The 14,476-nt window shown below is 43.7% G+C and overlaps 4 protein-coding genes across 4 annotated transcripts; 2 read left to right on the plus strand and 2 right to left on the minus strand.

The window, feature by feature from the left end:
* Window positions 1-1,313: 1,313 nt before the first annotated feature.
* Window positions 1,314-4,034, plus strand: Bfra_004669 (putative nitrate reductase protein; the record flags this gene model as incomplete). The annotated part of the gene is made up of 1 exon (XM_037335068.1): window positions 1,314-4,034. The coding sequence occupies one exon, from the start codon at window positions 1,314-1,316 to the stop codon at window positions 4,032-4,034; it is 2,721 nt and encodes a 906-aa protein (XP_037193602.1).
* A 786-nt stretch (window positions 4,035-4,820) lies between these two features.
* On the minus strand, window positions 4,821-6,727 carry Bfra_004670 (putative signal recognition protein; the record flags this gene model as incomplete). The annotated part of the gene is made up of 2 exons (XM_037335069.1): window positions 4,821-5,373; window positions 5,424-6,727. 2 exons carry the CDS (start codon window positions 6,725-6,727, stop codon window positions 4,821-4,823), a joined length of 1,857 nt encoding a protein of 618 aa, XP_037193603.1.
* Window positions 6,728-7,982: 1,255 nt separating this feature from the next.
* On the plus strand, window positions 7,983-11,258 carry Bfra_004671 (putative translation regulator protein; the record flags this gene model as incomplete). The annotated part of the gene is made up of 1 exon (XM_037335070.1): window positions 7,983-11,258. The coding sequence occupies one exon, from the start codon at window positions 7,983-7,985 to the stop codon at window positions 11,256-11,258; it is 3,276 nt and encodes a 1,091-aa protein (XP_037193604.1).
* Window positions 11,259-11,439: 181 nt separating this feature from the next.
* Bfra_004672 (putative cutinase precursor protein) lies at window positions 11,440-12,436 on the minus strand (the record flags this gene model as incomplete). The annotated part of the gene is made up of 3 exons (XM_037335071.1): window positions 11,440-11,812; window positions 11,883-12,033; window positions 12,148-12,436. 3 exons carry the CDS (start codon window positions 12,434-12,436, stop codon window positions 11,440-11,442), a joined length of 813 nt encoding a protein of 270 aa, XP_037193605.1.
* Between the last annotated feature and the right edge of the window lie 2,040 nt (window positions 12,437-14,476).

The following is a 14,476-nucleotide window of genomic DNA, read 5'->3' on the forward strand; positions in this document are numbered from 1 at the left end:
ATGAATCTCTGGAAAGCTTTGGTCATTGTGGCTATGATTCCTTCGCCCGATTCTATCTATCTTGATATGATGCCGAGTTTGGACATTTGCCTACATTGTGACTTGCATTTCTGGAGGCACAATAATATGTGTGAGATAGCCTTACGGTCATAAAGTTTTGACATTCTTAAAAGGAAGGGTTTTCACGATGACAGTACGAACAAGTCATTAAGTCCTTCCTTCTCGCATGCATGCTTGTGTATCCTGTTCTTTTCAAAGCTTCAAAGTTGTTGATTTCGGTCTTAAGATCTTAAACAAGCCATCGCTCCCAAAGCAACCTGCGTTATTGTTTTGATACCGAGTTCAACATGAGGGGTTTTGATCATGGCCTGCGACATGAGTGTTGCATCTAAGGAAGCCATGAATCGTGGGGATCACGGTGCTAATTGAAGGCTAGCGTCCGGCAAACAGCCCGGGATATCTAGCTTCTTATCTTTTTCAAATCATTCTATGAAACAATCCAAAGAACCCCGAGTTAACAACGAAGCCATTACCAACCAGATTTTCCAGTCAATTGGCGCAATAATATGGAATTCTTCCTTATCATCAGTTCATGGTATAGACAAGCATATCAATTATGCCTCGAAATCGGAAATACTTCGTTCCCGTCGCTATTAGTAACGGTTAGTGGCCGAATCTGGTGAACCAATCATGTTCGATTGTCATAGAGATAAGAAAAAAAAAGCACAAGTATGGACCGCTCTGAGCCACCAAACGTATCTTATTCAAGCCCATGGCTACTGATGGGTATAGATATGGATACAGAGAAAGGCTTTCTTATCTTCTCTGCATAAAAATGAAGAGATATCCGCGGAAATCCTCAAAGATCGTACTTGGCTTCAGGATATGCAGCATTCACCATATCGTGCTTTTAGGAAAGTCATAGTTTGACGTTAGATGATTACCTCTGTAAATTTTGTGATTGATACACTTGTCTGGAGAGTCTCTAGTGGGATTTCTGTCGTGGGACTTATTGATTGAAACAATTTCAAATAATTGGTGCACTGCGCTCCATTGCTCCGTGTATCGATCTGGGGTTTGCCTCTAGACTTCCCTTGCATCATCACTTTCCATTATTGTTACCCGCGGAGAAATTTATATATTCACTGGCTTGAAACCCTCGTCGAATATTGTTTCCCTCATTTATCTGAGCGCAAGAGGATTTCACTGGATTAATACCATCATATCCTACAAGCCCTTTAGTTGTAAGAATTTTCCAGCTTTTCCATCTTATTCTTATGGTTTTGATATCTTGAACGAAAAAGAGAATCTCAATGGCTAGTGCTCAATTCATGAACGGACACTCTTCCGAGGCTCATGCGGAGATGTCGAAGATTATTCCTCAATTGCCACAGACTCCACCAGATTCCAATGAGAACAGTGCAGATGAGCTGGGTTCCTTATCAAGTCGACCTAGTTCGACCTCATTGTCATCGCAGCGATACACTCTCCCACCTCCAACAAATCCACCGACGAAAATTCTCAAGGAGGATTTGAAAACACCAGACAACCAAGTGCCCCGGGACCCTCGACTTATTCGGCTGACTGGAATTCATCCCTTTAATGTCGAGCCTCCATTAAGCGCTTTATACGACGAAGGATTTCTCACATCGCCTGAATTGTTCTATGTTCGGAATCATGGAGCGGTACCTCATGTTGAGGACTCATCAATACCTGACTGGGAGTTTTCCGTCGAAGGACTGGTCAAAAAACCTTTTACTCTCACACTCAAAGATCTTCTGAGAGAATACGAACAAATCACCGTACCTATCACACTTGTCTGCGCCGGAAATCGTCGTAAAGAACAGAACCAAGTCCGGAAATCTAAAGGTTTCTCGTGGGGAGCTGCAGGCGTGTCAACGGCATTATGGACAGGCGTACCAATGTATGAGCTGATTAAAAAGGCGATACCAATGAGAGGAGCAAAGTATGTTTGTATGGAGGGTGCCGATAAGCTTCCTAACGGTTACTATGGAACTTCCTTAAAGCTTAATTGGGTTATGGACCCAAATAGAGGAGTTATGGTAGCCCACAAGATGAACGGAGAAATGCTTCGACCCGACCATGGTAAACCTTTACGAGCTGTCGTTCCCGGGCAAATTGGTGGCCGCAGTGTGAAATGGTTGAAAAAGATTATTGTTACCGCAGCTCCCAGCGATAACTGGTACCACATTTACGATAACCGAGTCCTTCCAACTATGATCAGCCCAGAGCAGAGTGCCAACGAACCCAAGTGGTGGACAGATGAGAGATATGCTATCTACGATCTGAGTACAAACAGTGCCACCGCATACCCAGAACACGAAGAGCGAATATCTTTGGTAAGCGGGCAACAAACATATCGTGCAAAGGGCTATGCGTATGGTGGTGGTGGACGTCGCATTACCAGAGTCGAGGTAACACTTGACAAAGGGAAATCATGGGCGTTAGCTGATATACGATACCACGAAGACGATTATCGAGACCGCGCCTACGAAAATGAAACGTTATTCGGTGGTAAACTAGATATGGAATGGAGAGAAACATGTTTCACATGGTGTTTTTGGGAGGTTGATTTGGAGATCCAAGATCTCGCAATGTCGGGGGATATCATGGTAAGAGCTATGGACGAGAGTATGAATGTCCAACCGAGGGATATGTACTGGAGTGTGCTGGGTATGATGAATAATCCATGGTATCGAGTAACCATTACCAAAGAAGGCGATTATTTGCGCTTCGAACATCCCACACAACCAGCACTTATGCCAGGAGGATGGATGGAAAGAGTAAAAGCTGCTGGAGGGAACCTTGCGAATGGATTCTGGGGCGAGAAGATGGGTACTGAAGATGAATCTGTCGCTTTGGTCGAAGTCAAGCAAGAGATAAAGATGACAAAAGACGGCCTGAAGCGTGAGATATCCATCGAGGAATTACGTCAACATGACAATGAAAAGGAACCTTGGTTTGTGCTCAACGGCGAAGTCTACGACGGAGCACCATTCCTAGAAGGCCACCCAGGAGGTGCAACAAGTATTACCGGAGCCGCAGGCCAAGACTCCACCGACGAATTCATGGCCATCCATTCCGAAACGGCAAAAGCAATGATGTCCGCTTACCACGTCGGAACTCTTTCGCCCTCAGCCCGCACCTCCCTCCTCAACCCCGAGCCCCTATCCTCCTCATCCCAATCTCTCCGTCCCATCTTCCTCCAACCCAAAAGCTGGCAAAAAGCCATCCTCACCGCTAAAAAAGTTATCTCGAGCGATACGCGCATCTTTTCTTTTACTCTCGATCATGCGGAGCAAGTCATCGGGTTACCGGTCGGTCAACATCTCATGATGCGCTTACGGGATCCCGTTACCAGGGAAGCGATCATACGATCCTACACGCCTCTTTCGCTCGGGACCGACAAAGGAGTTTTGGACATATTGATCAAGATCTATGTGAAAAATGAAAAAGGACCAGGAGGAAAAATGACAATGGCGCTGGAAAGTATCCCCGTTGGACATGCAATCGATTTCAAAGGACCGATTGGGAAATTCGAGTACGTGTCGAAAGGGGAGTGTGTAATTGGAGGTAAGAAGAGGAGGGTAAAAAGATTCGTGATGATTTGTGGAGGAAGTGGTGTGACGCCTATCTTCTCGGTGTTGAGAGCGGTGCTTAATGAAGAGGAGACGGGGGATGCACCGAAATGCATAGTATTGAATGGGAATAGGAGGGTGGAAGATATTCTCTGCAGAGAGGAGTTGGATAATTTGGTGAACGGAAAGGAGGAGAGGTGTAGATTAGTATATGCTTTGAGTCAGCCAACAGAGGAATGGAAAGGATTACGAGGGAGGCTTGGAAAAGATGTTTTGGAGAAGGAAATTGGGAGGTTTGAGATGAGCGATGAGGAATATGGGTATAGGGATGGTGAACAATTGGTTTTGATCTGTGGACCTGAAGCATTGGAGAAGAGTGTACATGGCATATTGTCGGATTTGGGCTGGAGGGATCAGGATTTACTTTTCTTTTGAGCGTTTAAGGGATTGGGAGGTGTGGTGGGTTGGATAGGGTTGGTTGTATTTATTGCTATTGAATGTCTGGACCCATGGAAGGGAGGATGTTTGAATATGGTATCAATGGAGTATGTTAATAAAATACGATTATGAATTCGATGCCTGCCAGATGTTATGTATCGGTGAGTCTACTAGTGAGTACATGATGAACGGGATACTTCTGAACTTCTGACATTTTCAACAAATTCATTCTTTAGCACCTTGATGTCAAAATCTATCTTTTCATTATTCAAGTCTTCATAAATCATTAAAGTTATTCCTGAGATATGTATATTCACAAATTCATTCTCCAATGAATTATAATCAAAATCTATCTTTTAGTTATTCGATTCTTAATGAATCATTGAAATCATTTCTAAGATGTACAAATTAATAGATTCATTCTCCAACAGTTCAACATCAAATCCCTCTTTTCATTGTTCGATGTTTGATGAATGATTGAAATCATTCCCGAGACAAACAAATTGACATCTCAAGAAATATTCCCAAGTCCATTTTCGCAGCATCTTATCAGCCGGTACACTCACTAATAATCTAAGTAAGAGAACAAATCAGGATTTGAAAGTTTTATATTTCTAAAGCTAGCTAGCTAGCACTTATAACTATTTAGCTTCGGCTAATTATTGTGAACGCTCTATTTTGCCAATCTTACTAGCGAACCCCGCGTTAGCAAGATTAATGTTTGATGGATATGTTCGATAGCTCTCGCTCGCTTAGCAACAATTATTAATCTAATTCCTGTATCTATCTACCGAAGCCAAACCATCCTTTCTTCTGCTGTTGGTGCTGCTCCTGTGGTTCCTCTGGCTCTGTCTCCTTCGCTTCTTCTTCCACAGCAGTCTTTCCTGCAGCTTTCTCGGTTGTTCTTCCTGGATAATCAATATAGTTCCACGCTGAATCGAAGAATAGTGGTTTGACAGGCACAACTTCCAGTTTTGGGGGATAGTTTACGAGATTCTTGAGGTCAACAACTCCGTCGGCTGGGTACTCGTGGAGGCGTTCAATGAGGGGAGCTTGCTGTACGTTTTCATCGCCTGGTTTGGGGGTAGTCGAGGTGAGATGAGATATCTCGACTAAGGCCCGGTATCGTTGAAGCTCGCACTGAAGATAAGCGAGGAAGTTTTCGGTTTGAGAGGGAGAGACAGTTAGATTAGGTGGGCTATCTTTAGTTGTTGTGTCCATTGAGGAAGAGAGCTTTGAGTGGGCTGCTGCGCACTTTTCTGCTGCGCGATTTAAGAGAGCGAGTGCATTTTTGGGATTTGAAAGGATTGCGTGAGAGCGGGCTATGATCAAACATCTGTTTTAGAGTCAGTTATGTGCATGGCAAATCAAAGCTATTAGACTTACTTAAGGGCTTGGAAATAGCTATATTTTGCATCTAGCTCTTCCTGTAGACTAGAATCTGCTGCAACGCCTGGAAGCTCGCTAATTGACTCAATACTTTGCAAGATTGCATCATAGAGGACAACCTTCTCGCGTAATTTTGCGAGTTTACGTCCTATAGGCTCATCTTTGGTGGATCTCCTGCCCTTCTCTGCGGGAAATGATTGAACGTAGTCGATAATCCCGTCTTGCTGCCCCACCATGACTCTGTTTCTGCCTATACGCCAGCCAATCATATCATAGCTAACAGCGGTCCTAGTCACTAATAGGCTCTGCATTCGCTTATCTCCTTGCCCAACCCCCTCCGAAGCTAGCTCGTCAATAGCATGCTTCGTAGCGTCTACTACCTCTTGACTAGCGATTAAAATATCATCGTAAGCGAAGCCCCTATCCTTAGGACTGGATGAGGAAAGAGTGTTGGAAAGTTTCGTCGTAGCTTCCTTTACTGATCCAAGGGCGGTAGCTATTGCCGCATCTTCCAAAACCACCGTCCTAGATCGCCAGACAATAGTTTTGATTGACCCATCTGATTCCAGACTTTCAACTTCTGATATTGTCCCTTCGTCTTTCAAGCAGTCGGGGTCTAGCTTTTCCACCTGGCTTGTCAACTCTTGATCCTCCGAAGGGAAATTCTTGCGTGCAATGGCAGATATAGCTAATGTTCGAGGCAGCCCCATTTTATAAGCCCCGTATCGTATACTGGGATCAACAGGGTCGGTCAAAAGATCCTTGAAGATATCCGCTTTGGTGACCTTGGAAAGTGCAGTGTAAATAATCCTAGCCTCAGCGTATCTCTTCACACAAGCCTCCCAACTTTGCTTCTCGAATTCCATTGCTCCAGCGAGAGCAGCAGCATATGCTCTAGCTTCCAATATATCGACATCGTTCGCATTGGTGGTCGATTTATCGGACAGTAATCGAAAAAGGTCGTTGGCATATATCGTAGCTTTGTGTAATCGAGAAACGATGTGCGATCGAGTTGAACCCGTTATTCCTTTTGTGTCGACAGTGTGCATCTCTTTCATTGACATAGCATGCGCCCAAGCTCTTTCGGAGGTGAGTAATAGGAGATGGATATAATCATGGCTTTGACTAATATCCTCCGCAGTTACAGGCTTGTTCGAGTACTTTGCGCGGGGTTTTGTCGTAATTCCAAGCTTCTTTCTCAAGGTGTGAATGCGATTTGAAAGTCGAGTTCGATAAGCAGAAGAATCACCAAACAGCTTCGCCTCATCTCGTCCTTCGAGGACGAATTTGGTTATTTCCATTGTTTGAAGGGGTTCTGGAAGAATGGTTGGGTGGATTGCGGGATTGTGGGGTTGTGGAAGAGGTATAGATCACTTGTAGCTGGAAATTTAATCCTGGCAGAATGATTTAAGTGTAAGGAAAGCGGTAAGCGAAATACTGGGTTGGACCTTTTGTTTACAAAGGACATGGAAGAAAAAAGCGGGCGGATTTGAAGGTACTTTCGATAATTCAATTACCTCCCTTTACATTTGATGTAAAATGTATCTCTTGATAAGGCTCAAGGTAACGAGAAGGTAACGATCGTCTCAACGTCTTGAGATTTATATGATTTATTTGTGGTTGATTTATAACTCAATTAACTGAAGGCTTCTAGCAAAGATTTAAATGGTCAAACGAGGTCTCTTTTCCCCTCGACGTAGAGCTCCTTTAGATACGAGGTATGTATTGACTGTAATCAATCAATGCAGTTAAATGCTTTCAACCTCTTAACAAAAATGTAATCATCGAACGCTTTCAATACATCTATGTAAGTTTGGTGGTTTCTAATCATATCTAGATAGGTGTTTGGTGTCTAGAAGCTCATACTCATATCCCGTTACACGCTCATATAAACACTTTCTGATGTGCCCCGGTGATGTCTCAATGTCTTTTCTTGTAGACTGAATAGGTCGAATATACACATATCATCTCATTGAGATAGGTAGATGAGAGAAACGGTGGGAAAGAACAAACTACCTGGAACTCATATTTTTCTTTCTTCCTATTCCAAGTAAGCTTTTCAAATTGATCCATTTCGAGAACTTTCATTATCAAATACAATTCGGAACAATGAAATGGTGATATCATCACTATACCTTTGGCTGACGGAGAATACTACCGAGACCACCACCCCTCCATACAAATACTGCTTGCTTACTTAAGCAGTCGGAGCAAAAATAAATAATGATCCGACCCAGCTAAATTTATTGCCTACGTTGATATGTGAAGTTTTTGCCTCTTTTACCTTTATTAAACTTGATATCTCACTGAAACCACCATAGATTGACAGATTGACAAATTCCCAGTATCTTCTCCTTATCTTCTCAATTCAGTCTAATTTTTGACTGTGCAAAGCATGTTCTACGGTGAGTACAGAGCTTGTGTTTGATCTTTTTCACTTACAAAATCGGCTGATATCGAGTTAGATTTTGATTTTCACGTTAGAGCCGCACACCGGTGACGATTAAACCTGTCTTCTACATATTCGTACACGATTTCTGTCTCTCTTGGTAGGGCATGCTCGAGCGCACGGCGGGATGTCTTGAAACAGGCAGTCTGCGGCGCCTTCTACCAGGACCAAAACACTTAGCCAAAAGTCGTCGCGCGCTTCATTCGGGATTCTGGACACACGGTGCAATTGAGCTTGAGCTCTCGCCATTATGGCAGCTCATGTTACAAGGACCTGATTCTATGGAGGGCTCGAACTCACGATCACCCAACGATGGAACTGTGAGCGAAAATCATGGCATCTTCTTGGACTTTCTCTATCCAGCCGGTACACTCAAATTCTTACGGCAATACCCAGGGTTGGGAGTCGATAGACAAGATGGGAAGAGGTCCAGATTGGGATTGAGAGGTTCTGGCTATCGGCTCTACACATCTTCTGCTAAGAAACCTTCCTTAGCATTGGTTCCGGTAGATGCAGAGACGAAAGAATCCACCGAGATTAAGAAGCGTCCTATTATACATGAGGCGCCTGACGATGCAGCAACCATTGCAACTGTTCTAGGAATAACAACATCATCTCGATACGAAGAGGTATGGCGAAAATATCGACGTCTGGAATTTGGGAGCTGGGCCGAGGAGCGAATTCGAATTCAAGTCTTAGAATATATGGCGGCTTCAAATAGGATAGTAGATGCGGAGAGGGCCACTTCGTTATTCGAGCGATCCGATGAACGTCGAGAGAAACCAGAGATATACGAGATTGTGATTCGTACTTATTTGAGACTGCAAAATTTCTCGAGAGCGAATGAACTTTACCACTACTCTCTCGAAAAGTTCAACACAACGGCTGGAGGATCAGATATCATGTTACATCTCATGACAAATAATCTATGGTCGCAAGCCTTCACTCTCTGGACAGAAGTGCAGCTGCACGAGAATCTTACCGGACCACGTTATGATATGTTTAAAAGTTTACATCACATAGAAGATCTTCCCAACAAAGCTTTACTTTTGGCAAATTATGTCAATAAGTCACTCCGCCTTCCGTCGGAAGTTGAAACTCTACCATCTGAAGCCCTCACGAAATTTGCTACGGCAGTGATCACCTCCGCTCTACTTAGTGCCAAACACTTTTCATATGCCACATTCTGGCCCCTTCTAAGACATATTCAGGACTGGGGAACTGAGTCTGTTCCTCTTTATACACAGGCAACAAACATGCTGTTGTCTCTTGGTCAACTAAAAGCAGCCATCGTTCTTTACAGGCAGGCCCGAGAAAGTCCAATGAAGAACCTCTTACTTCCAAGATCCATGTTACAATCCGTACTGCAAATATTCTTCAAAAATCATGATTTGATTGGAGTCCAAGAAGTGTTTGCGGATATATTTCGCTTCAATCAGACTTTGGATCGAGCGTCGCACAGGAGATGCATGGATGAATTTGCACGTCACGGAGATGCTGACACGGTTCATGCCTTATTTGAACAATTTGCAGAAAAGTATATGCGATTAGAAAGTGAATCTGCAACATCTCCTAATCCTCTGGCATCGGCCGACGATATGGCTCCTCTTTTACATGTTCACGCAAGGCGAGGAGAGCCCAAAATAGTCCTCGAGGTGTTCAAAAGTATCCGAAAGAAATATCGTCTTAAGCCGACCATAACATGTTGCAACATTCTCATCAGTGCTTATGCACAAGTTGGTCAAGTTGATGATGCCTTGGAGACTTTTGAATCTACTGTCACAAAACGAAAACTTCAACCTGACGACTATACATTTGGAACACTGATGGGGATGTGTGCCTCACGTGGTGATCTTGAAAACACCATTGAGCTTTATCGAGTGTCTGCTACTTATGGAGTTGAGAAGAGTGCAGCTATGGTTAGCACCCTTGTGACTGCCTATTTGGCTGGCGATCGATTGGAAGAAGCTGAAACCATATGCGAAGAGGCTGTGAATCTAAAGTTCTCAGATTCACGAACTCGCATGTGGAATTCTTTGCTTGTTGCTTGGGCGTTGCGTTATGACCTCATCAACGTTAATCGAATCCTTCAAAGAATGTCTAAGCTTAATATAGAGCATGATGGTGATACTTATGCTGCTCTCATGCAAGCGCTGGCTATGGTTAAACAACCTGAACGTGCCTGGCAAATATTAGCAGAAGTTATGCCAGAAGCTGGTATACCTGCCACTAGTCTTCATTATGCGATTGTGATGGGTGGTTATCTTGCTGCTAAACGCTACAAGGATGTTTTTGTAATCCAAGATCGAATGCTCGAGCAAAAAAGAAAGAAAACTGCAAGTACAAAATTCTTGGAATTAAGAGCTGCAATTCACGCAGCTAGGCTTACTTGGGGAGATCCACACGGCGCCATGGAGATTTTTGAACAAGTTGTCCAAACAATGAATCCCCGCGACATTAGCGACAAAGTCAGGAAAGGTATCCAGCAGGAGCCACTTGACATCGCTTTTCCTGCCACGTTTTTCGGGTATATTGTATTTGTGCTTTCCAAAAACATGGAGATAACGTCCGCCATTGATATGCATCAACGTTTCTTAAGATTGCTGCCAGCCGATAGAAGAGACACACAACCCGGGAACGTTACCACTGCTTTGATGTCACTAAAACTTCAAGAGCTGGATTATGACGCCGTGGAAGATCTGTGGCAGCAGTTCGTGTCTGATACCAGAAAGCGAGCTCAATCCCTTCGACTTTCAAAATCACTTTCTCGTACCAATGATTCCGAAAAGGCAGAAGTGGTTGAAGGTGACATCGGCCATGCATTTGGAGAGGGCGTTTTGGAAGATACCAAAGTCAATCTTCAGGAGAGCAAGGAGCCAATTAAGGCAGCACACAGACTTGCACTGACAAAAGCCTTGCACTTCTACATGATGGCTCTTGTCAGGCAAGGGAAAATTAACGTTATGATACGAACTGTCAACGAGATTACGGATATGGGATTTCAATTAAGCAATCAAAATTGGAACGAATATATTCAACATCTTACCAAGTTTCGACATTTCAAATTAGCATTTAAGATATGCGAAACGGTTCTTATGGATCATTGGAAGGGATGGGCGAAGCTTAGATCTCTAACAAGCGAAAAGAACAGATTACCTTTGGAAATCAGGAGGAAGGGAAAGCTATTGACGTCTCTACGTCCAGAATACCGCACATTCTTGTACCTTACCAAAGGCTTTCTCAACATACAAGCTATGGCTGCGGAATCAAGGGCCAATCGACTTTTACTCAATGATTTGGAGCATGATTGTTCAAGGACGCTGAATGCTATCAAGACCATGGTTAGAACAGGAGATTCTCTAGAACGAGAAATTTTGGGGTGAAGCGTATAGATACCTTTTGTACAGTTATGTATTTCATGTACGATACATAGATATAGATTTTGTGATAGATTCATTACATACAAATAAACTCAACTTTGCTAGTCTCAAGACTTCAACAGCATATATAGACAATATTTTATCTCTCCCATTCTTATCTTCCGATTCCATAGCCTTGAAATATTCAAGATATCCCATTAACCCCACTAACTTTCCTCGCACTCGTGATACCCACATCCGCCAGCCCACTCAACGCAAACATGGCAGCAGTTCCAGCATTTGCACTATATTCAAGATGGGCTGGTAGTATGACATCTCCGCCCTTACAAATATCATCTTTAGGATCACAAATCGTCATCACTTTACTCGAATCGATGCCCGGCAATGCAGTACCATTCTTTGGATCTCCAAACATCACGACGGATTTCACACGTGATGTGGTGGTCGTGGGGAGCGAACCCATAGCCAGATGGACAAGTTGGGCACCTTGAGAGTAGCCGGATACAGTGAGATGGGTATTGGGACAGCTGGTTAAAGTGTTGTTTATTAGATCGGCCCTGGGGTGTGTTAATGAATGAGTATGGGTTTGAAAGGGAGATGAGGAGGAGGAGGAGGAGGAGCACAAACATAGTTTTTGCACCGGCGGGATCACCACCGGCGAGGAAACCAGAGACACTGGCGGAATAGTCGACGCCTTGGATGGACATGCTTCCTGTTTGGTTCATGTATGCGGCTAGGGCTGTGAAGAACGGAGGACCGGTGAGGATGCCTACGTTGCCTAGTTGTTGAGTTAGTCATATGAGTCTTGCTTCTTCAATTCCCGTGCATTCATTTGATTTCTCTCGAGAGAAGAACTTGTAAATAAATAAGTAGGCGAGTGAAATCAACATACCCACTTCCCCTGTTCCCCGCGCAAACAATACAGTCATCGTAGCACAACTCCCATTACTATCCAGCACATCGTTCTGCGTAATCACATTTCCTCTATCGCCGAGAAACGTTTTCAAAGTGCTGGAGTTCTGGAGATCGCTTCCTAGAGTGCCGAGTTCGCTGGCTACGGCGGAGAGATCGCGGGATTCGATGGCGTGGGGTTTGAGGTTGAGGGGGAAAAGGGGGTATGAAGAGATGGAGGTGATGAAGAGGGTTATGAGGGGGAGATAAAAGAATGTTCGGGATGTCATTTTAGGGAGTGGAAAGGAAGGACCGGCCTTCGAGAATTAATAAGGATGAATGAGGGAAGGGGAGGGAACGTTCTTGGCATGTGTTTGTGAAGGAGGTATGGGATGGGATGGTCATAAGGAAGAGTAAGAAAAATGACATGAAACTGGCTCTTTAGTTTCTGAATGGTGAAGATTTGGTTTGTTAGATGCATGATTCCCTGGAGACACATTCAGCCACCATTGGGGAGGGAGGGTTATCTGATGAAATCATGGTATTCCTGCGCGAATTCTTTGCAGGAAGAGTGGTCTGATGTGAGTAAGTTTATTGTTTTGCTATCCGCATGTGGCTGCTGTCACGAATGATGTTTGAGAGTTGAGGTTGTGTATGGAAGTGATGGGTGTTTGAAACGGTCTGAGGTCGTGGTGTTATGTAAGCCGATATTGTCATTCGCCAATGGGTGGGTGATCTCGTGATCTACTCTTCAACTCAAAAATTGTAATATAGACACTCTCGGATTGACTGATTGATCCCATAATCTATAATCTAATTATTTGATCTGTAATGAATCACATAGTCAGATTTGGAGGTATCTGAACTTAGGTTCAAAAGGTTATTGCAAGTTCAAATCGTGCAATGTTCCATCAGTCCCGTGCAACCACTTCCGCGAAACTTTGAGCAGTACATTGAGATTGCCTAAGTACACGAAGTCAAAATGTCTATCAATCATCTACAATTAATCTCTGCTAAGATGCCTTAATCGTGAAGGATGATACGTCCATCGACTTGTGCAAAAGAGGATTGTCTACAGACTATTATCTGACATCAACAACTGCCAGGCCAAACCAGACCTTGCACTTTGACGCCATAATAAGCAGTGCTAGTCACCCATATCCCACAAGCTCACAAAGTGTCTCGCGCCATTACAGCCTCTGTTGTTCGTGGAATAGCAGGCTCGTCTTTCTCCACCCCGACGCTCGATTACTTTCTGGTGCCGCCTGTAATATTATCTCTAAACTCGACGAGAGCCACACCTGTCCATCACGGTACTGAAAATATCTTGTAGTAGAGCCCAGTTTTTGGATTGCTTGATGCCATTTTTATGGCAGCACTCTCGACTGCGAGAGCTGGAGATTACAATGAGCGGTTCAAGATCTGACTTAAGACCTTCTACTGACTTCATGCATATGTGGATGTAGTCTCGTCTCTGTTTAGATGTTAACGATTTCAATGGAAATATAGCCTGATGCGCTTCTCATCATTCAATAATGATGAGTAAGTATCTGCCATAAGCAGAATGTATGAAAGATCGTACTCATCATAAAATGTAAGTCGTGATGAGCAGCTATTTCAGTGAAACACCCTGAGCCATCGTTGATTAGAATAGATGTTTGGTTAAAGCTCTCATCTTGTCTCCTGAGATTTTCGTAGCGAGAGCTGTTGATTGGATTATAGCCGCGATCATTCAGGATAGAGGTCTATGGCGATCAACTGATGGCCTAAAATAGAACAGCACGTTAGTTGTCTTGCAAAATTCTTCTATCGGTCTAATCATGCTCACTAGCTTGCAGGCATATCAATTTCGCTTTTGGGGACCAGTCTTTATCAACTGTCTATAGTGATAATGTTGCCAGACTCCAGGAACTGAAACGGAAATATAATCTATGCAATAGGTTTGATCAGTGGTTCCCGCTCATTTAAGCAGCCGAGGGTTCATGAGACTAGACTGCATAATGTTTTAAGTAGAGCTGCTCGTACCGGTATTTGCGTGCTAGTACGATAGTAATAAGCTATAGCTAATCAGAGTCTCAAAACTTTAAAACTTGCTATTATTTATTCCTCTGTATACATCGTCGTGATGGCTATCAACGCATATGCAAGTACGTTTCCGCTACTGCTCATTTCATACACAACACAGATGGCTGTCATTGCAAGATTGATTACCTTACTACTGGTACCTGTTCATACCGATGTATTGAAGCGAATCTCTTTAAGTGTCATCTTATAGCACGGCGACAACTGGGGTTCCTTCTACGAATAGGTATTACAAGGGGCGGGGTGGA

Source organism: Botrytis fragariae, assembly GCF_013461495.1.
Source record: "Botrytis fragariae strain BVB16 chromosome Unknown tig00000050, whole genome shotgun sequence".
Lineage (NCBI taxonomy): Eukaryota > Fungi > Ascomycota > Leotiomycetes > Helotiales > Sclerotiniaceae > Botrytis > Botrytis fragariae.